Here is a 21,590-nt window from a genome sequence, read left to right on the forward strand (position 1 = left end):
GACAAACCAACCAACAGAGTTGTACGACGCTCAGCTCGCCATGCGGGGGAGATAAGCAAGCGGAGATGGTTGGGATTTGGCCTCTCCAGCTGCAGATCCAATGGGACCGTGGCATCGCTGCAAGCAACCACCAGGGGTCCCTGCAGGTAGTGGCCAGCCCCAACCAACCACTCGATGTATCCGTGCGGGGGAAACAAAGAGGTCAACGGGGTTGGGGTTGGGCCAGGTTGTCTCTTAAAGTCGTACTCGCTCCCTGACCTAACCCTAACCTCTACAAAATAAAACCCCCCCAGCATCCAGAAATACCATCGAGATCGCACGATGACATCCAAAGGGATCCCCTCCCTCCGCGCCATCATGGCAGCGATATCCATGTTCCCCCTGCAAGCGCACAGCTCCATCGAGCTACCCAGCCTCCTGCCCACCCCCCCAATGGGCTTCAACAACTGGTCACGCTTCATGTGCGATCTCAACGAGACACTCTTCACAGAGACCGCCGACGCCATGGTCTCCAACGGGCTCCTCTCAGCAGGCTACAACCGAATCAACATCGACGACTGCTGGATGGCATACTCGCGCTCCCCCGACGGCTCTCTACAATGGAACACGACCAAATTCCCGCACGGAATCCCCTGGCTAGCCGAGTACGTCAAAACCCGAGGCTTCCACCTCGGCATCTACGAAGACTCGGGAAACATGACCTGCGGGGGGTATCCAGGATCATACGAGCACGAAGAAACTGACGCGCAGACCTTCGCCTCGTGGGGGATCGACTACCTGAAACTCGACGGATGCAACGTCTACGCCACGGATGACCGAACCCTGGAAGAAGAATACAAACACCGCTACGGGCACTGGCACTCGATCCTCGCCAACATGACCCACCCACTCATCTTCTCCGAGTCCGCCCCGGCCTACTTCGCCGGCACCCCCAACAACACAAACTGGTACACGGTAATGGACTGGGTGCCTATCTACGGGGAACTAGCGCGGCACTCGACCGACATCCTAGTCTACAGCGGCGCGGGCAGCGCATGGGACAGCATCATGGTAAACTACAACTACAACACGCTGCTCGCGCGCTACCAACAACCTGGGTACTTCAACGACCCGGATTTCCTGATCCCGGATCATCCCGGACTGACGGGGGATGAAAAACGGTCGCATTTTGCGCTGTGGGCGTCGTTTTCGGCGCCGTTGATTATCAGCGCGTATATACCCGCGCTGAGCACAGAGGAAATCGTGTATTTGTCGAATAGGGCGTTGATAGCGGTGGATCAGGACGCGTTGGCGCAGCAGGCGACGCTGGCGAGTCGGGACGAGACCCTGGATGTGCTGACACGGAGTCTGGCGAATGGGGATCGGTTGTTGACGGTGCTGAATCGGGGGAATACCAGCGTGAAGGCGGAGATACCGGTGTCGTGGCTGGGGCTGGGTATAGATGAGAATACGGATGGGTGTGTGTATAGTGCGCAGGATCTCTGGGACGGGAGTTTCCGGGAGATAAGCGGTCGGGTGGAGGTGGAGTTGGACACGCACGCTACCGCCGTGTTCAGGATAAGTCTTCCGGAGGGATGTAGGACGGTCGTGCCGACGGGGATTGTGTTTAATACTGCGTCGGGGAATTGTTTGACGGCGGGGGAGAATTCCACGGTGGCGTTTGAGACGTGCCAGGGGCAGGGCTCGCAGATTTGGCAGGTTGAGGCGTCAGGGACGATTAGTCCGTTGTCCAGGGCTGGGATGTGTTTGACGGCTGGTGGGGAGTCGGTCAGTCTGCAGGGGTGTGCGAGTGGGAGTAAGGATCAGGGGTGGACGTATGCGGTGTCGGGGAATTTGAAGAATGAGGCCACTGGGGGCTGTCTGACGGAGGGTGTGCTGCAGATGAAGACTTGTCTGGATGAGCGGAATGAGCAGGTGTTTGGGCTGCCGAGTGGTGTTGATGTGTCGTGAGGGCCGTGAGTCGGGATTTGGGGGACGGGGTCCATGTAGCTGGATTGGTTGCGCAATTCAGGGGGGAGCATTTGATTATTATTCAATGCCAGGAGATTGGATGCAGCGCTATATCCTGCCAGAAGGTCTGTGCAGGCCTGCCAGGGACCAGGACGGGGTGTTCTGCTTTTGCCTCAAGTGGCATTCTGTCACGTTCAACTACCAAGGGAACTATAGATAAGTCTGTCCGAAAGCCAGACGAAAGGAGTTCTTTAATCCGAGATGGGCCACATGGCCATTTTGCCCCTTGTTGCTGGTCAGCGTTTGGCGCCCACAACCACTGCCCGCACGGATGAGGATGGGACTGTAGTGCAAAGGGGTTGGATATCTTCAGCAGAGACCGGAGTCTAGACTTCATCAGACCACGCTAGCATTCTAGCTGGCAGACCTATCGATTCCAAACGGAATGCAAAAAAACCCGGGGAGATCGGAAAGGAACACCGAGGCACCGGCTGCATTTTTGATGCATGAGAAGAACCCAAGAAGATAGTATACAGAGGTAAATTCTCTGCTCTGTTATCAAGAGAATATGAAACAGAATGTGTCCTTCATGACATTCAATAGTCACAGTGTTTCGGGAATTATTAAACTTTAATACAGTCCATCCGCAGAGCAAGCATCTCCAGATTTGCAGGCTTCACACAAGAACAGGGGTGAGGAATGTTGAAAATCCTTCACATCGACTGTCCATAATTTGGCCTAGACCAATGGCACTCGCCCGCCCTGGGCCAGCCACTAGGGTCGCCGCGAAACTACATTCCCGAGCCTCCACATCGACAGTAGGCCGCCAGAAGAATTTATCCTTCACTGCCCGGCGAATCAAACCCCCAGCCAGAGTATTTAACTCCAGGTCAGAGACATAGTTACATCTCAATCGAACGATATATAGCGAGGTTGCCACGAGTCGAGTGCAGGCTAGACATTCCCCGGGGACAAAACTCTGTCACTGCCCAAGAGGAATGTCGTACAGATATGCAAAGGGACAATACGGCAAAGTGTATATATATAACCGCCTCTGATCCATCACCATCATCCAGCCTACCAGCCCAGCCCCACCAGTCTCAGACATTATTCCAATAAACAGTCCGCTGACAATGCCTTCTCTCAAGAGTCTCATTCTCCTGGTCATCCCCGCGGCTGTGGCCGAGATGCAAATTGTATGTGCTCATCTCATCGTATTCCTTCCCATCGGCGGTCGAGTGGAGTAGACTAACCCATCGCCATCCAGGGCACAACCACCGAGTTCCGAGAATGTTCGGTGAACCCACGGCCAATCTTCGCGCAGACATGCATTGGGTTCAATTCCACGGGGTATGTCTCTCCCAGCTACCTAGCCCAGAAACACCCTTGCTAATAACAAATAAACAGATCCACGAACTTCACGAGAGGCGTCGGATGTCGCCAGTACGGGTATGTCTCAACCCCAGTAGCCCCATCCCACCACCACTAACAACAACAATAACAGAAACACCCTCTGCAACGGAAACTACACCACGTCCGGCTACCGCAGCGGATGTTTTGAGAACATCCGTTTCCTGCAGTCGTTCGGGACTACATCTGGGGGGCTTTACTGTTTTGCGAGTTAGAGGCCCGAGGAGAAAAATAAAGCAGACATGACGTCATGATATACAGAAATACACGAGAAATAATCATCGGAGTTAGGCGGATGGAGTGTTCTGGGTTGGTTGGGTTCAGCTGAGGATTCTAGAGGAGTGGAGTTTGGGGCTTATTGCTTATTTTTGTTGTTGTTTTTACATTGGTTCAGGTCATGGTAGGAGGGTTCCAACTTATCTGGTTGACTTACTGTTTAGATTTCTTGGCTGTCCATCTATATGATTTGGAGGTGCCACTGCTGGAATGAAATGTCTTAGTTATATGTCTTGTTAGCGCGGAATGGCTACATGCTTGTGCGAGCTAGAATGTTCGAACTGATGGATCCTTTGCTAATGATCGGATCTAATAGAGATACTGGACACGAGCAAGGATTCCATGAGGCTGGATACATTGAAAACACGGTCCATCTTCATGGACGGAGCTAGACGAGACCAGCGACAATTAGCGCAGAAATTGCGGTGAGGGGACTTTCACTCACCCCAAGAATTGTGTCGCGGTGGAATGGTTAGCAGGTCTTGTTATAGCACACCTTACGATGTAGGATTACCTGCTGAGTGAGTGAGTGAATGAGCGTTGCACTGCCTTGTGGGATTTCAACATCCTCCTTGAATACGAGGAGTGGCAGGATGGATAGCTAGCAGCTGTGATTCTCGGAGTTGAACGGGCAACGCAGACTCGGATCCTCCGCTCGCGATGCCCCACTGCCCCCAGCTCCCCCTCACAACCCACAGCTCCAGCGAATGGCGAGACCCCTATCAGAGACAATCAAGCAAGGCCACACACATCGGCACGGTCGCAGTAACTAGCGTGTGGCTCAGCCGGGAACGGCCGTGGAAGGAGGAAGTTGGAGGAAGGCGATGCTTGTTGGGAAGACTACCTGCGATAGTGAGGTTAGCTTGATCCCAGCCTGCAGCCGGCGGCAATACTCCTTTCCGTGGATGGCGTTGTCTGCAATGTGGAATCTGCAGCCTGCATATCACGCAGCATATCACACCCATCGGCACGGTCGCAAGAGCGTGGGGAGGATCAATTTGCAACATCGCGATGGCAGGTGTCGACAGCTCGAGACCGACGGACTCCGGCACAATCAGGGCTAGCGACGCATCGTTATCACGACAGCCGACACCAGCGCAGGCCCTGAAGAAGGCTCGGCAAATCAGCGCCCTCGGCAGGCCCCATCGGCCTGGATTAATTAATGAATGCATCGGGATCTCCGCCGGCGGGCTACCAGGGCGCGGTGCTTGCAAGCAGGCAGCGATGATGTGATGTTATTGCTCCCTCCGATAAGCAAGGGTGCCCGCGTGCCTGTGGGGTGGTCGGTCGTTCAGCAGTTATAATGCGTCCCCTCTCCCCAGGCTTTGCAGGTCTCAGTAACGAAGAACCATCCCCCTGAATCATGCGTTCCTCCGGCCTCTACGCCGCCCTTCTGGGCTCCCTGGCCGCGTCCACCCACGCCATCGTCCATGAGAAGCTGGCTGCCGTGCCCTTCGGCTGGCACCACGTCGAGGATGCCGGCGACAGCCACCAGATCAGCCTGTCGATCGCACTGGCTCGCCAGAACCTGGACCAGCTCGAGTCCAAGCTCAAGGCCGTGTCGACCCCCGGGGCCGCCCAGTACGGCCAGTGGCTGGACCAGGAAGACGTCGACACGCTGTTCCCCGTCGCCAGCGACAAGGCCGTGATCGAGTGGCTGCGCAGTGCCAACATCACGCACATTGCGCGGCAGGGCAGTCTGGTCAACTTCGCCGCCACCGTTGGGCAGGTCAACCAGCTGCTCAACACGACGTTCGCCTACTACCAGAGTGGACGGTCCCAGCGGCTGCGCACGACCGAGTACTCCATCCCGACTGACCTGGCCAAGTCGATCGACCTGATCTCGCCGACGACCTTCTTCGGCAAGGAGAACACCAACGCGGGTCTGGCCGAGCGGGCATACAAGCTCGACAAGCACGCGGCGCACAAGCGCTCCAACAGCTCGTCGTGCGCGGAGTACATCACCCTGTCGTGCCTGAAGGAGATGTACAACTTCGGCAACTACACGCCCAGCGCCTCGTCCGGCAGCAAGGTGGCCTTCTCCAGCTTCCTGAACGAGTCCGCCTCGTACTCCGATCTGGCTGCCTTTGAAAGCCTGTACGGCATTCCGTCTCAGGGATTCGCCGTCGAGCTGATCAACGGCGGCGTCAACGACCAGAATGCCTCCACGGCGGAGATCTCCGAGGCCAACCTGGATGCTGAGCTGATGATCGGCGTGTCGCACCCCCTGCCGGTGACTGAGTTCATCACCGCTGGTGTTCCGTGAGTCTCATCCTGGTTTAACCATATCAGCGTATATCCGCATATCAGAATGATGACTGACCTGTCGTAGTCCCTTCATCCCCGATCCCGACGAGCCGACCACCGCCGACAACGAGAATGAGCCCTACCTGCAGTACTACGAGTACCTGCTGTCGAAGCCCAACTCGGCCCTCCCCAACGTCATCTCCAACTCCTACGGCGATGACGAGCAGGTAGCCTCTCCCAGCCCCCCTCCCCTTGAACCTATGCTAATGACCTCAGACCGTCCCCGAATACTACGCCAAGCGCGTGTGTAACCTGATCGGCCTCGTCGGCCTCCGCGGCATCAGTGTCCTGGAATCGTCCGGTGACGAAGGTACGTCCCCCTCTCCTCAGCCCAACCTCCCCTCCCCCCTAAACCCCCAACTAACACCAAAAAAAAAAAAAATAGGAATCGGCTCCGCCTGCAGAGCAGGAGACGGCACCAACCGACCTCAATTCCAGCCCATCTTCCCGGCTACTTGTCCCTACGTGACCGCCGTCGGCGGCACACAATCCTACGCGCCCGAGATTGCCTGGACGGGCAGCTCCGGCGGTTTCAGCAACTACTTCGAGCGGGCGTGGTTCCAGCGCGAGGCCGTGTCGAACTACCTTGCGAACCACATCAGCGACAGCACGAAGGAGTATTACTCGCACTATGCGAATTTCTCGGGCCGCGGGTTCCCCGATGTGGCGGCGCATAGTTATACGCCTGGGTAGGTTTCCATCCCCCCCCCCCCCCCCCCCCCTCCCCTTCTCCCCTTCTAGTCGGATTCGGACTGGGTACTCTGACTCTGACTCTGGAGTTCTGATATTATTGACAACGGAATCGAGTGGATGTGGATATGCTAATATTGAAAATTTATAGATACATCATCGTCTACTACGACGAACTCTACAGCACGGGCGGCACCTCCGCCGCCAGCCCGGTCTTCTCGGCTCTCATCGGCCTGCTCAACGACGCGCGCCTGCGCGCCGGAAAGCCAACGCTCGGATACCTGAACCCCCTGCTTTACAGCGAGGGATACAAGGCCCTCAAGGATGTGACGCTGGGTCAGTCGATCGGGTGCAATGGGACGGATCCCCAGAGTGGGGAGACGGTTCCCGGCGCGGGCATCATCCCGTATGCGCACTGGAATGCCACCGTGGGGTGGGATCCGGTGACGGGGCTCGGACTGCCGGATTTCGAGAAGTTGAAGGAGTTGGTGCTTGCTCTGTAATTGTGGGTGATTGATTTTGTTTGAGTGGGGTGGATAGGAGGGGGTTGATGTTGATGTTGATGTTGATGTTGATGTTGATATGTTTGATGTGTGTATATATATGATGTGATGAGATGGCCAATGAATAATTATGCCGCTATTGAAGAGCTGATCTTGATGAAACCGAGGGTGTAATGTATGTGTATGGGGGAGGAAGAACCCAGCCTAAGTAAGCACTGGCAGTAGTTAGCCCTAGAAGACGGCACCGCCATCCCATGCTCACACTCCCCACAATATATACTAGCAACAAAAACAAAAACCACAATGACAACAGTTCAAGCAAAGAACAAACAGCCCGCGCGTGACAAGCGTCAATCACGACCATCAAGGATAAAAAAAGAAGCTCCTATCCAAGATAGAAGCAGATACAAGGCCCGAGCCGCGGATCGAACGCGGGACCTCTCGCAGATATGCTTGGGTTGTAACCCTAAGCGAGAATCATACCACTAGACCACCCGGGCTTGTTAAAGAAATGACCAGACTGGGGCTCGATCCCAGGACCTTATCGGTGTTAACGATACGTGATAACCAACTACACCATCCGGCCGATTTCGTGAGTTGCGAATAGCAATCCGCAATGAAGTGTCAAATTGGTTGGGGCGGCTGTGCTGGGCCTGAATGTATGTTTGCGCTGCCGGTGTTAAGGTGTCTGGTCACGGTGGAAAGGGGAATGGTTGACATGCGGGAAATGGGGTGTGGTGGGTTTTCTCTCTTCCAGGGAGCATGGCACTCAGCTTAGGTGTCTCATGCGTCCGGATAGCTTAGAACTCAGCAGCACGGCATGCAGATGCAGATGCATAGTTCTAAAGAGCATAGGGAGAGATGGGGCCACCAAGGTAGTTTCATTTCCCAGAAAGACATTCGAGACAGCATCAATACCAGGCAGGTGGATCACGCAATGCTGAGGCAAATGCAGCCATCTTCGAGGGGAAATCTTGCACGAAGACCAGTCTGGACCAGCTAGCCTATTCGACAGCACACTCAACAAAATCCAGAGTCTGAGCAAGAAAACCCCCATAATTTGACCGCCTCTCCCTTTCGCTCGTAATTTCCGATCACCTCCTCTCAAGTCTCAAGGTGTAGCGCACCCTCGCCTACATCCATCTAAGTCTCATGACACTTCAACAGCTCCCACAACTGCGGCTGCAACAACTGACCCTCTAGCCCCAGTCTCCTTGCCAAATTCGACCGCCACTCCTCCTCCACCCACAGAACATTCCCTGTATGTAGATCCCCCAGTGCGTGCGCAATCATATACCCCAGATACGTATCCCCACTCTCCATCGGCTGCGACACCTTCAACCAGGTCGACTCGGGAAAAACAGACAGCATTTCATTCTCGATGCACTTCTGTCGCAGCGCCTCGCCGTTATCGCAGTGGAAGGAGCACGTTAATAAATACCGATCCGAGCCTATGCAGAAACCATGATCAGCCATGATCCTCTCCTTTCCTCTTCCTCTATCTCCATCCACATCAACAAGATAGATAATGAACACAGATAGATGAAAAACACACCAGCTCTCTCCGCCCCCTTCTCATCCCCATCCTTCTTCAGGACAAAAATCTGATGATACGGCTTAAGATCAAACTCGGCGATCTCGAAACAGGACTTCTCCGTGCCAAGCGAGGGATGTTTCTTCGGGATGCGGGCCAGGTTATCAGGTTTGATGAAATCCAGGTTATCGCAGTTGTAGGTTGCCAGCCAGTCGAAGGGGTTATTCGGGCTGAGACTCCGGTAGAACGCGCCACTGGAGACGGATCCGGCGTGCATCACGTCGGGGATGTGGTGGGTTTGGTACCATTGGCTGTAGGCGTCGGGGTTGATGGTTGGGTCGTGGATGCGCGACCCGACGTAGAGCCAGTATTGGGGGGTGGGCATGGTGGTGGTGATGGCGGGATTGCTGGCTTGTGAGTGATGAGATGGGTGGTTTCGGTGGGGAGTGGTGTGCATGATAATCAGTTGGCAGAGTGTTAGTAGGGACAGACAGACACGTTCGAGTCTGCCAGCTGTCATGCCATGTCATAGTTATTGGTCTGGTCTCGGGAGGCGGGGTTGTGGTTGTGTTGAAGGTAGATGAGATGAGATGCGTCATATCGGGCTGCTCCCAAGGCTCGTCGACGCCACATTGAAGTTGACCAAGGCTTATGCAGGTGAAGCTGCGTGTATTCTGATGCTAAATAGTCATTGTTCGATCAATTTCAGCTCTCAGACGGGTGAATATCCCCTTCGATGGAGACCAACACTGCCGATGTTAGGTATCCGTCATCACTTCGTTAACTCCCAATCCCAATCACTCCCTCTCCGCAGATATCGTGTCCCATCAGATCAGTTCAAACATGTCGAGATCAAATACCTTTGTGGCTTGCAGAGGGTTTCCATAGCGTGGGCCTAGACCGCGGCACCCAGCACCCAGGTTCCCAGATAGGTAAGTAGCTATCTACCTACTCTTCCTCTGAAAGTCCGCATGAGTTGAAAGTCTAGCATATGCTAGGTCCCGATCGACAGACACTGACGATATGTAGAGATCCGCTCGATAGGACCGGTTGGGTTATATAACATCGTGTGTATATTCCAGCACCAACGCCTGACTGATTGGCAATCAGCTCCTCTTTCCCAGTTCCCAGTTCTCAGTAAACGGCCCATTAACCCTCATCTCGGTTGAACCGTCCAGAAGATATCCCCGCGATGTGTTCCATCACGAGGTGAGTGGATAAATTTTGCCTGTCTGTTTCGGGGAGGACTGGAGTAGAGCGCGTAGACGCGAGGGAGGAAGTAGGGACCCGGATGGATAGATATCGGTGTCATGCCGCACGAATAACATGTTTTCCCCTCGAGCAGGTCGATCGCCGTACCGTCCCGTCCCGTATTTCACTACCAGGCAACAAACAGGTCTGGTCCGACGGCAACCATTCTGCATCCACCGTACGGATTATTCGAGGGTTATATCGGTCGGGGGCGGAGTCGAGTTGTGTGTTGTGTCTCTGGAGAGAAAATAGGGGATGTCGGTCGCGTGGTAGGGAATTGCGACCGTAGGAGGGGTGGCTGGTCATATCTGGTTGTTATGTAGGTGGCCTGGCCTTGTGAGGAGGGAAAAGCCGAGGGCTACGCGGGCGCTCTGCCGATGCCGACGCCATGCATGCCCTGGTTGTCTGAGAGATCCAGGCGATACGGACTTTCAAGCCATGCCTCTGCGCGAAAGCTTTCAACAAGAAGGGGAAAACTCCAATTCCAGTTGTAACATCAACATCCGATCCCCGGAGAGGCTGCTGGTCCGTGCACCAGCACCAGCACCAGCACTGCAGTGAATGTCGGATGTCGTCTACCGACTCGCTTTCCGACTCGCATGACACTAGAGGTCGACGAGGAGATGCAGGTCGCCACCCAACGTCACAGCTCACCATGACCGCGGCGTGATTGGCTTGCTGTCCGCGGAGTAATCCGACACTATCGAATAAGTACGGCCAGATCTGGAGCCCATGCGAGGCAGACGGGATACTGCTCTGGGCTAGATCCTCACCTTGGTTGAGGAAAAGTGGGCCATGCGGGGAAGAGAATCCGGGCTGGTCGTTGCTGGACACCACGGTAAGCGGGAATAATTGGCATCGGTTCTGGTTTGATGGCTATAGTGGCGACGTTTACTCTTTATTCTCTTTGCATCATGTCTGGAGTAGGTGGCTTCTACATTTAGTCTCGAGGGCAACAAAGACCAAGGAATTGCCCCGCGTGATGGCTACGGGGAACACAACTGCGAAGAATTCTTTGTTTCTCATCCTAGACCGGACCTGTCTGACCTGCGATTGGAGAGAGAGAGTCGGTCATCTGCAACGACCGAGCCGTGGGCGAGGATGCTCGGGGCGCCGCACCGGCCAGATCGGGCGCCATCTACGTCCATCAGTCAAACGGGAGGCTCGCCAAGAGAGCCAATGCAACATAAGCAGCCAATAACCCGCGATCCGGGCAGAAGCCAGTGGATGACGGGAGGGAGGCCGGAGGAACGGGAAACAGGCTGAGACTCAGACTGGGCTGGCTGGTCAGATCCCGCGGACGGATTAGGGCACTGGCTTACGCCTCAGGCGTCCCCTGTCGCCGCATCGGGAGAGCCGGCCTGAAGCCCTCAGTTGGGTTTCATCCCTGCGCACTCGACTAGCCAACTGACTCCCCCAGCTCTCGGTAGCCTTCCTTAGTGTGGGAGTCCAGTCAATCATTGCCCCCCCCCGTCTCCCCCAGATACTGGGTTGGTCGGACCCACGGCTGTCTCGTGGCCTGACTGTCACCCCAAACCCCGTGGGGTTCCTAGATGGGGATCTGCCCCCGCAGCAGTCACTCGCTGCCCACAGCCTGCGTCCATGGTTGACAGGTCTCTCTCTATCTTTGTCTCTTGTTCCTCTCGGACCATGGCGATGGTGAGACTAACATGCGCCCGATGCCCATGCAGACGCGGGCAGTGGCATTCAGCCATTCAGCCCTCCCCTCCCCTCCGGCCATCCCCCATCCCATCATCACCCTCAGATGACGGCATGGAAGGCCACCCTGGCCCAAATCAACCAATACCCTCTCCTCCCCAGGACCACGCCAACCAGGATGTAACGGAGGCGTGTGGTCTCTCCATAATGCATGCACGCACGCTGGTTGGCAGTATGTATGTATGTATATGCCGCATCCATGATCCAACACCCCGACATGCCGCGTCGGCGAAAAGCTGGTCCTCTCGCCATTCGACCACCCCCAAGGCCAGGATCCACCGGTCGTCTCGCATAATAAATCGATAAAAGGCCGGTGATCCCCGCGGGCGCGCATCCATCCCTGATGGTGCGAGGAGTTTGTCTGTCCATCGACCCCATCGACGTGGCCTAGAAGTCTGCGGCTGAAGTATGTTTTTGCTGGCCTCGAAGCCACCGTCGCGCAGAAAGTTTAAGGTGTCTGCCTTCCGTTTTTTGTCTAGTGTCTGAGTCTGAGTGTCGTCGGTCGCAGGTTCTGAGACTACCTGTGATTATTATTATTGTTGTTGTTGTTATTGTTATTCCTACTACTACCTTCCCCTCATCTGCCAGTTCTCCGTCTTCGTCTCCATCCCCGTACCTGGCTCCGCCATAGGCCCTGTGTTTCGTTCGGTGAAAGCACACACACCATGGAGGCACCCGATTTCGCAGAAAAGATTGTCCATAAGGACGATAGTCCCGCGAGCGTGGAACACGCCGAAAAGCCCCATGAACGACACGATGTGCTTGACATCGAGGGTCGAGAGGGGGCTAGCTTGAACGCCGTTTTCGAGAATCCCCTCGCTGGGATTCCGCGCGAGCAGCTGTTCGACGATGTCGAGCGCTTCTGTCGTCAGTATGGTCTCGAGAGCCACTTGGACGAGTTTCGCAAGGGCGCTTTGATCTCGCAGGATCCGCAGAATGCGCTGGATCTCCCGGAGCTGACGGAGGAGGATAGGGAAGTTATCAGACGGGAGCAGACGCATAAGTGGTCTCAGCCGTGGCAGCTTTATTGGATGGCGGGTTGGTTTTCACCCCCCTCCCTGGATGGTAGAGCAGAGACTAATAATCTGCGTATAGCGATGTGTTCTCTCGCGGCAGCCGTGCAAGGAATGGACGAGACGGTCAACAACGGCGCTCAAGCGATCTACCTCAAGGTTGGTGTCCATCCTGTTCCAATCGAACCATACTGACTTTCCAGGAACTGGGAATCACCTCCCCCCGATTCAGCGAGAAAATGCAAAACTACCTGACCGGCCTGGTCGTCGGCGCGCCGTACCTCGCCTGTGCATTAGTCGGCTGCTGGCTGACCGAGCCGATGAACCGATACCTGGCGCGACGGGGAACGATCTTCGTTTCGTGTCTGATCGCGGCCATCGCGTCGATCTGGGAAGGCGTGGCCAATTCCTGGGTCAACCTGTTTCTGGCACGGTTCGTCCTCGGCCTGGGCATCGGCTCCAAATCATCCACCGTCCCCGTGTACGCGGCCGAGTGCTCCCCGGCACCGATCCGCGGCGCGCTGGTAATGATGTGGCAGATGTGGACGGCCTTCGGGATCATGCTGGGCAACATCATGGGGGTCGCCTTCATGAGCCTCCCCAACGACCTCTCCTGGCGCCTAATGCTCGGCTCGACGGTCGTCCTGCCCATCATCGTCTGCGCACAAGTCTACTTCTGCCCCGAATCCCCCCGCTGGCTCATCCAACACAACCGGATCGACAAAGCGTTCAAAGCCTTCCGCACCCTGCGCCCCTCCGACCTCCAAGCGGCCCGCGACCTCTACTACGCCTACATCCAAGTCGAGCTCGAACGCAAAATCAACACCGGCAAGAACTTCTTCAGCATGTTCCTCGAGCTCTTCACCATCCCGCGCAACCGCCGCGCCACCCTCGCCACCTGGATCGTGATGTTCCTCCAACAATTCTGCGGCGTCAACGTCATCGCATACTACTCCACCACCATCTTCGAAGACAGCGGCTACAGCACGCAACAGGCCCTCCTCGCATCCATGGGCACGGGGATCCTGAACTGGGTCTTCGCCCTCCCGGCCTTCTTCACAATCGACACCTGGGGGCGCCGCAACCTGCTTCTCTTCACCTTCCCCTTCCTAGCCATCTTCCTCCTCTGGTCTGGCTTCTCCTTCTGGATCGACGCCGACGATCCCACCAGCAAGAAGCGCGTCGCGATGGTCACCACAGGAATGTATCTCTTCGAAGTCTTCTACTCGCCGGGCGAGGGCCCCGTCCCGTTCACCTACTCCGCGGAGGCGTTCCCCCTGCAGGTCCGCGAGGTCGGCATGTCGTGGGCGACGGCGACCACGTGGTGCTTTAACTTCATCCTCTCGTTTACGTGGCCCCTCCTGCTGAGTGCGTTTAAGCCCCAGGGCGCGTTCGGGTGGTATGCGGCTTGGTGTGTGGTGGGGTGGTTTTTGGTGTTGTTGTTTGTGCCGGAGACGAAGGGTACGTATCATTGTTCTTTGTTTCCATTGGCTGGGCTGGCTGGGTGATTTGGGATGTGTGCTGACGACGATCCTGCATACTGCAGAATTAACCCTCGAGGAACTCGACCAGGTCTTCTCCGTCTCGACCCGCAAACACGCCTCCTACCAGCTCAAGAACGCCTGGTGGCATTTCCAGGTCTGGGTGTTGCGCAGGAAGTTGGCGCCGCTGCCGAAGTTTTATGAGGGGGCGGAGAAGTTGGCGGAGCAGGTGCATTGATGAGGAGTCGTTTGTGGGGGTAGGATTTGTTTTGGGTTGTCCGGGTGGGTTGGGGGCTGAGGCTGAGAGGTTAGGGTTGAGAGTAGGAGAGGAGGGATTAGGGTGTTGTGTTGTGGGTGGTGGACCTATCCGCTAGACTTATTGGCGTCTCGACGGCTTTTTATCTAGCCAGGGTCTCTATTTAGTTGATATGTTGTTGAATGAGTAGCGATAGGGGGGGGGGGGGGTAGGATTGGATAGGGCAGAGCATGCTTAATGTGTTGACATTTAACAATCAATGATCTCGTGATCTTTATAACCCTGGAACCTGGAACCTGGAACCTGGAACCTGGAACCTGGAATCAAGTCCAACATCCAAATAGCAATACGAGGCGGCTCGGTGACCCGCACGTGGTTACCGTGGATAGATACACTCAGACAACAACCGACACAGTTCTCGCGTGGCCATCCAAGTCCGTCCCCGTATTTGTGGCTAGGATGAGCCTGGGATCCAGCTCTGATCCGGTCGGATGTGTCAGGGGCCCACCAATCGGGAGATTGGCGCTAGGTAGGGGTAACTAGGGGGTATGGAGTATGGTGTTTGCAGTATTAATACTGTCAGGGCTGATGTTTCTGTAGCTGAGTATAGATTGGTAGTATATGCAGTTATGCACCTGTCAACAGAAGATAACTATCTTCCATGCTGGGGAAATTCTCAGGTGAAGACCGGACATTGGGTAGACATACCAGTAGGCCGGGGCTTGGTTCCTGGATGCTGCCCCTGGAAAAAACTTTTGTCACGCCAGCTGAATGATGGTGTACAGGTGTGGCTTGCAGCTAGACAGAAACAGGAGGCGTACCTGACAGGAACCACGACGCTAAGGCACATCGCATCCTCGGGAAGACCGATGGTGGGTCAATACGATCGTTATCGTTCCAGGGAGCGGGTCGGGTCAGGGAGATCGCTCTACACGACACCGTGGGAGGGCCAGCTGCTGCCATGGGTGGTGATGAGTGTCAACAAAAGATGAAGATCAAGATAATCAGTCTGACATCACAACAAGCAAACAGCCTCATCATCCCAGTCCAGCATCCCTACAACTCTCACCACCATCCTGTCGGGTGAATTCGCCACATTAGCAGCCAAACCCTATCTCAATCCCCACCCGCGGGCATTTGGGACAAAATAGCCGATGATGGCGTCCGATCACAACAATAGTCGGGGCTAGCCACGGGCCGGCCTGTTTTGCTGCTTTCAGCTCAGCTGCAGGTACAGAATGCTTGGCCGGGGCTTTAAGTATTGATTCGAGCCCAAACTCTGCTCTTCTGTCTGAACTGAGGAGTAGAGGCCGTCGTTCTTTTGCCACTCCTGCCGTACTTAACTAACTTCCTCTCTTTTCCCATTTCCGTTTTCCCAACGCAACTGTCCAGTCTGTCATTCACTACCTACTCCGCACGCTCATTTCGAAGGTCAAAATGAAGGGTCAATGGATGGCTCCGGGTGCAGCCCTCCTGGCTGCTCTCGTCCCGAGTGCCCACGCGCTGACTATCGCACCGGAGGTGATCACCCTCGCCCCCACCACCACGACAGCAGCAGCCACCGTGTCAACATCCACCGTCGTCAGCTGCACGACTATCGGACCGAACCTGGTTGAGAACCCCTCGTTTGAAGATGGCTTCACCGACTGGGGATATGCCAGTGGCACCACAGGCTCCGTGGTGGCCGGGGATGCCGCGGATGGCTCTTACTACCTGTATGACCCCCTCTTCCTCCTCTCATCTCTCCATCTCCCTCTAACACCCCCACCAGAGAATCATCCGGCAGTCAAACCCGCGCGGGGATCGTGTTCTACCAATACGTCCAAGACATGGTGGCCGGGTCGACCTACACAGCGAGCCTGGACTGGCGCGTGCATCCCAACTCGGAGGGCGCGTCGCTGTCCTGCCATCTGTACTGGTACATGAACAGCTTCGGCAGCTCGATCGGATCGACCTCGGCAACCGTCACCACGACGGAAATGGCCTGGACCACCTTCTCGACCACCTTCACCCCGTCGACTTCTGGTCAGCATCTGCTCGAGATCTACTCCTACTGTCAGCAGTCCACCACCGTCTACACGGGGAATGCCATCGATATCGACAATATCCAGATGAGCAATGGCGAGAGCACCACGTCTTGCACGACTAGTACGACTGTTGTCACTGTGACTCCTACTGCTGTGCCGACGACTTTGGTGGCCACGAGTGCCGTGGGTACTCCTTCGTCGGCGGCAGTGGTGTCTTCGGTGGCTTCTTCGGTGGCGTCTTCGGTGGCTGTCTCGAGTGTTTCTACTGCTGTGTCGGTTCCTATCTTGTCGTCTGCGGCTGCCTCTACTGCTGTTGCTTCAGCTCCTGCTGCTTCATCGCCTGTTGCCTCCTCTCCCGCTGCCTCGACGCCAGTTGTGGCCACCCGCTCTGCGTCGTCCCCTGCTGCTTCGGTTCCAGTTGCTTCATCCTCTGCTGCTTCCGCCCCATTGCTTCGTCATCCGTCGCCTCGACTCTTGCTGTGTCGACCCGCCCTGCATCATCTCGTGCTGCCTCGTCTGCTGCCTCCGTGCCTCACGGTTCTTCGACGCCTGTCGTGCTGTCCAGCTCCTCCGTGGCAGTCTCTTCTCCCTCCGCTGGCAGCTCCCGAGCAGTCTCTGCGTCTTCCGCCTCGGTGCCCTACTCCATCCCATCGTCCAGGGCCAGCCCCAGCTCTTCTCGCCCTGCCCACTCCGAGGCCGTGACATCCGTCTCCCCTCTTGTTCGTCCCACTCCCATCCGCACTCCCGGCGCCTCCGGCATCTCGCAGCGTGTGCGGCCCTCTTCGATCCCGGGCCCTCAGGGCTCTGGACGGGCCTCCTCTGCCGCCCCCGCCGGAACCAGCCAGATCTCGCCCGTCTCTCCGGCTGCCACCCAGCCCGCGGGCACCAACCCCAACCCCAACCCGAAGGCTCGCCCGTCACCGCGCCGTCTGAGCCCCAATTCACCACGTCCACCATCCTGACCACCCGCACGGCCACCATCACGGCCTGTCCGTCCTCGATCACTGACTGTCCCGCGCGGTCGAAGACTACCTTCCTGACGACCGAGACCCTCGTCGTCTCGACCACCGTCTGCCCCGTGACTGAGACCGCAGCCCCAACCAAGGGCTCGGGCTCCGGGGAGTCATCCTACACCACGACGGAGACCATCTTCACCACGCGCGTCTCCACCATCACCGCCGCCCAAACCACCTACATCACCACCGAGACCCTCGTCGAATCCACCACCGTCTTGCTCGTCACCGTTGCCCCCACTGCCCACCCCACTGCCCCCGCCGTCACCGGTACCGGCTCCGCCAACAACAACAACAACAAAAACCCCTCCCCACCTCCCACCATCCAAACCATCACCGAAGTAATCACCAAGGTCATCCAACCCCAAGGCACCGCGACCAACCAGCCCGCCGTTACCGAGACCCTCACCGTGACCAAGACCAAGAAGGTGTCAACGCTGGTTCTGACCAAGACCGTCTTCATCGAGACCTGCGGTGCCGTTACCAAGACCGTGAGCACGGAGGTGCCGGTTGCCACCGTCACGGGGGAGACTGAGACTGAGATTGTGGGTTCTGATGCCGAGACGACTACGGTTGCGAATGCGGTCTATCCGACTGCGTATGCCCAGGGAAGCCACTTCCATGGAAATGGGACGACGTCGCTGTCGCTGGTTCCGTCGTCGAGGAGTGGAAAGTTGAGGTGGAGTTCTAGTACGCCAGTGCCTGTTGCTACGGTTTATTAGGGATATTAGGGATTGGGGGTCGTAAGAAGAGAAGGGGAGGGGGGTTGTTTGGGGGATGATTATGAAGATTGGGAGAGATGAGGATGTGAGTGTGATTGTGATTGTGATTGTGGATATAAATGTGGATTGAGTGTGGGATGTTGTAATGAGATTTATGTGTGCGATGTTTGTGTGTATTTTATTTGATTTTTTTTTACTCTTCTATAATAGAGTGTAATTACTTCTCTCTGGTCCATTATTTTCATTGTTCAGATAGAGTACTAATTCCGAACAAAAGATTTACGTTCAGATTGAATATCTGATTTCCCGCGAATCCTGACAATCAGACATCATGTTGTGGTGCCTTCGCTTCCGCTATAACCAAACAATGTAAGGGTCGTCTACCTTACCCACTGACGGGGACCCATACAGCCACAGGCGTTACAATGAATATGCGTAGGCGAAGCCAGATTTACATCGATCGCAATGACTTCGTCTAGAAGCGTCGAGAGTCCGGGCTTTGCCAGGCGTGGTCGGAGGGTGGAGTAGGCAAGGAAGGACTTGGGTTGGAGTGCCCGTCGAAAATGCCAGCTGTTACCTCTCTGTACATTGAAGTTGAAGGTAAGAGCCCCTTTCCGATAGTTGGACCCGGATCTCTGCATCGAGTAAATTGACGATCGGCCAGAGTAGGAGCTTCCGAGACAAAAAAAAATACAATGATAACAGGATAGCAGAAGCCATCGATTGAAGTGTTTGAGTTCAGAACAGCCTATAAGCCCTATACTGCAAATATACCTTTCGAAGACCCAGTTTCCAGAAAACATATCCCAGATAGATAGATCATTCAGCCTCTCAAACCACAAGATCAACTAGACCAAGCAGCAGAATGACTGGGCCAAATATAGACACTTCAATAAAACTACCATCCTCGTGACTGAGCAGAGTATAAACAATTAACAAAGTATCTGGTGTATCAGTTGATAATCCCCGCCAGATTGTGAGACACCCACCACCCAAGATATCCACGGGCGTGGATTCCGGATAGCAACATCCTACCCATGGGCATGAAACATACATGCGCAAAGTATGTTAGATTAGCCTAGCTGTCAAGAGCTGTGCGAGCTGAATGGTCTGTGACACAGAGGCTCATATAACGAGCGATCTGTCCTTTTTTTGAAGTAATAATAACCCCGTAGCTCAGTGATATAGCGGGCATGCTCTCTCAGCGCGAGGTGGAGTTGCATGTACGCCGATGATACAGACCTTGCAACGGGCCTGCGAGAGGACACTGAGATATTCTAACATCATCTCAAGTCCATATGAACACGACACGTGCTCCTCAATTCGACCATTAGAAGCGAAGCGCATTTCAAGTGGGAGATATTATTTCGACTACCCCACAGTTGCCATATTTTGCAAATTCCACGATAATCCGCACCCACCATATTGATGTGGAATAATAACAATATGTGATGCTCTATAACGCGCGTCAGAAAGCATCCGTTGCCTTTTCCCTTGTTGGTAGGCAGCAGATTGAAAGGGAAAAGATTGATTCATGATCCCCGTCCCTGACCTTTGTGGGCTGCCTGTGTCATGCGTACGGCCTAATAGTCCCATCTGACTCGAGGGATGATTTTATCGGAGAGATGTTGATGGTGTCTGGTACTTCGTCCATTAAAGAACCAGTGCTTATCTTCCCGCATGTTGTATGCGATTTGAAAAAGTTGGATACGAAAGACCAACCCAGTTCAGAAATTATCCTCTTTTCAGGAGTCCAGAACCTGACGACAGAAAAAAAGCAGTACTGTGCCGAGTTCATGATTTGGGAATCGCGAATCCCGAGGGCGAATTTGAAGGAACTAGGTTGCCTCAGATGTGATTGATCACAATTTCCACCCTTGCCATCATACCAGGAATAGAGCCATTCTCGTCTGGTTTCCTCTGGAACTCTGCGGGGATTTGTCTATGAACTCCAGCTTGTGCCATGCATGAGAATTTGTATGGCCTGGCCCAATCAGAAGATCGGGCAGTGGTGATCGAAAGACACCCGGCCACAGCTGTGTTTTGGTCTTTTAGTAAACACGGCAAGCGCAGGCACTGTCACTCGTTATTGCAGCACCAGCCGAGAAAGACACTTGACTTTTCCTGAATTCGATGACACGAATGAAGGTCGCCAGGACTGATGTTCCAGGCCTATCAGGCAGGAGACTAGGATGTTCATCGTTGAGCATGCGACACGGATCATCGGTCTGGTCATTCGTGAGGCGGATCTGTTCTCTAGTCACGCAGTTCAAGCTCCAGGTCTCTGCTTTTGACATTGATCTGGATCTCCAAGGCCGCGATTCGGTTCTCACGTTCACGCAATCTCTTGCGGTACTCGGCGGCGTATTTGACCAGGACATCTCGTCGAGCTGCTTTCTCATGAAAAACGCTTTATTCCAGTGCTTATACCACGGTCGCTCCATTGCCTGTGGTAGGATCAAGATGATTGGTTATGGCCCGGTCCTCCAAGTTGGACAGGACCCAACGAGGTTCATCAGAGAAGGGGCATGCTCTTGTGGAATATCCGAAACGAACGATTATCTGGAAGGACAGCTTCGAAGCGAACATGGGCGAAATTCGGTGGCGGTCTCAATTCATCAAGAGCCTCTTCTGCAATGATGGGTAGTGAAATGCGTGCAGCTTGACTTCATCTTCCCCGTTGTGAACGATGTGCTCAGACACCCGAAATATACAGTCTGCAGCCGAGTACTCCAGGTAAGAGGAATCGAAGTGGTGCATGGAAAGGATTACCTGCCCCAGCGTTGGAATAAATGAACAATAGACGGGACGCGGTACAGCGTTTAGTGGCGAGACATAAGGCATATTGTCTGGAGCAGAACACCTATCTACCCCCTGGATTGTAGACTTTGCGACAGTGTTGATATTGAGATGTGGCAAATTAGCCCTGCCTCGTGACAATTTTCCGCAACTGTCCAGTCTCTGTCGTAAGAAATTCCAAATCTGCTGAGGATAACCTGGTATTCTGTAGACCCAAGCATAATTATGACGGGAATCGCATCCCGGATAGTAAAGAACAGTGGATGGTCCATATTCCAACGGTTGGATTTGAAGATATATTTATCCCGCATTGCCAAATTTTGGAAGCTCTCTCGTCAACACTCTGGTTGTCTTCGTCTTGTTCGCCTTCAGCGCCCTCCTCCTCATCGTCCTCCTCGGTGGTTGTTCCTTTCCCTTCCTTTTCTGTCCCCTCGCTCGCTTGTTCGTGGCTCGCTGGTTCTCTTGACAGAAGCTCCCCATCGACATATCTACTGGTATCCAAAATCTCCCTGAACCCATTTCAAGCAGCAACAACTCGCACCCGCTACCATTCGGTCAAGCAAATGTGCCACACATCTGAGTTCCTGTTCTAAAATGGCTATTGCCATGGCCACATTGAAAAAGTGAACATTGCGACAG

General features: G+C 54.9%; 6 protein-coding genes and 2 non-coding genes across 8 annotated transcripts; 5 read left to right on the forward strand and 3 right to left on the reverse strand.

Annotated features, from left to right (window-relative positions):
- Window positions 1–357: 357 nt before the first annotated feature.
- aglA (putative alpha-galactosidase) lies at window positions 358–1,950 on the forward strand (the record flags this gene model as incomplete). The annotated part of the gene is made up of 1 exon (XM_025544664.1): window positions 358–1,950. The coding sequence occupies one exon, from the start codon at window positions 358–360 to the stop codon at window positions 1,948–1,950; it is 1,593 nt and encodes a 530-aa protein (XP_025401719.1).
- Window positions 1,951–3,083: 1,133 nt separating this feature from the next.
- Window positions 3,084–3,575, forward strand: BO70DRAFT_393909 (uncharacterized protein; the record flags this gene model as incomplete). The annotated part of the gene is made up of 4 exons (XM_025546419.1): window positions 3,084–3,146; window positions 3,218–3,300; window positions 3,358–3,399; window positions 3,455–3,575. The coding sequence occupies 4 exons, from the start codon at window positions 3,084–3,086 to the stop codon at window positions 3,573–3,575; spliced, it is 309 nt and encodes a 102-aa protein (XP_025401720.1).
- Window positions 3,576–4,999: 1,424 nt separating this feature from the next.
- Window positions 5,000–7,295, forward strand: BO70DRAFT_385425 (S53 family peptidase; the record flags this gene model as incomplete). Its single annotated transcript, XM_025545736.1, has 5 exons — window positions 5,000–5,898; window positions 5,969–6,110; window positions 6,160–6,253; window positions 6,329–6,632; window positions 6,785–7,295. The coding sequence occupies 5 exons, from the start codon at window positions 5,000–5,002 to the stop codon at window positions 7,134–7,136; spliced, it is 1,791 nt and encodes a 596-aa protein (XP_025401721.1). The 3' UTR covers window positions 7,137–7,295.
- A 251-nt stretch (window positions 7,296–7,546) lies between these two features.
- On the reverse strand, window positions 7,547–7,636 carry BO70DRAFT_t92. The gene has a single exon. It is a non-coding gene; the product is annotated as a tRNA-Pro (tRNA).
- Window positions 7,637–7,648: 12 nt separating this feature from the next.
- On the reverse strand, window positions 7,649–7,722 carry BO70DRAFT_t91. The gene has a single exon. It is a non-coding gene; the product is annotated as a tRNA-Val (tRNA).
- A 557-nt stretch (window positions 7,723–8,279) lies between these two features.
- BO70DRAFT_286825 (uncharacterized protein) lies at window positions 8,280–9,055 on the reverse strand (the record flags this gene model as incomplete). The annotated part of the gene is made up of 2 exons (XM_025539214.1): window positions 8,280–8,587; window positions 8,692–9,055. The coding sequence occupies 2 exons, from the start codon at window positions 9,053–9,055 to the stop codon at window positions 8,280–8,282; spliced, it is 672 nt and encodes a 223-aa protein (XP_025401722.1).
- Window positions 9,056–12,140: 3,085 nt separating this feature from the next.
- Window positions 12,141–14,248, forward strand: BO70DRAFT_177295 (uncharacterized protein). The gene is made up of 3 exons (XM_025538410.1): window positions 12,141–12,678; window positions 12,736–12,812; window positions 12,857–14,248. The coding sequence occupies exons 1-3, from the start codon at window positions 12,306–12,308 to the stop codon at window positions 14,159–14,161; spliced, it is 1,755 nt and encodes a 584-aa protein (XP_025401723.1). The 5' UTR covers window positions 12,141–12,305; the 3' UTR covers window positions 14,162–14,248.
- A 1,461-nt stretch (window positions 14,249–15,709) lies between these two features.
- Window positions 15,710–18,163, forward strand: BO70DRAFT_359661 (uncharacterized protein). The gene is made up of 4 exons (XM_025542586.1): window positions 15,710–16,105; window positions 16,162–16,878; window positions 16,983–17,271; window positions 17,352–18,163. The coding sequence occupies exons 1-4, from the start codon at window positions 15,828–15,830 to the stop codon at window positions 18,150–18,152; spliced, it is 2,085 nt and encodes a 694-aa protein (XP_025401724.1). The 5' UTR covers window positions 15,710–15,827; the 3' UTR covers window positions 18,153–18,163.
- The last annotated feature ends 3,427 nt before the right edge of the window (window positions 18,164–21,590 follow it).

Source organism: Aspergillus heteromorphus, assembly GCF_003184545.1.
Source record: "Aspergillus heteromorphus CBS 117.55 chromosome Unknown BO70scaffold_5, whole genome shotgun sequence".
Lineage (NCBI taxonomy): Eukaryota > Fungi > Ascomycota > Eurotiomycetes > Eurotiales > Aspergillaceae > Aspergillus > Aspergillus heteromorphus.

Excerpts from the sequence above, each read along its gene's own strand:
- BO70DRAFT_359661 (XM_025542586.1), top strand. The coding sequence starts at position 15,828 with ATGAAGGGTCAATGGATGGCTCCGGGTGCAGCCCTCCTGGCTGCTCTC. Across the intron at positions 16,106-16,161 it reads GCGGATGGCTCTTACTACCT|AGAATCATCCGGCAGTCAAA; the intron begins GTATGACCCCCT and ends CACCCCCACCAG. Across the intron at positions 16,879-16,982 it reads GCCCCATTGCTTCGTCATCC|CTCCTCCGTGGCAGTCTCTT; the intron begins GTCGCCTCGACT and ends CGTGCTGTCCAG.
- BO70DRAFT_177295 (XM_025538410.1), top strand. The coding sequence starts at position 12,306 with ATGGAGGCACCCGATTTCGCAGAAAAGATTGTCCATAAGGACGATAGT. Across the intron at positions 12,679-12,735 it reads GCAGCTTTATTGGATGGCGG|CGATGTGTTCTCTCGCGGCA; the intron begins GTTGGTTTTCAC and ends ATCTGCGTATAG. Across the intron at positions 12,813-12,856 it reads CTCAAGCGATCTACCTCAAG|GAACTGGGAATCACCTCCCC; the intron begins GTTGGTGTCCAT and ends CTGACTTTCCAG.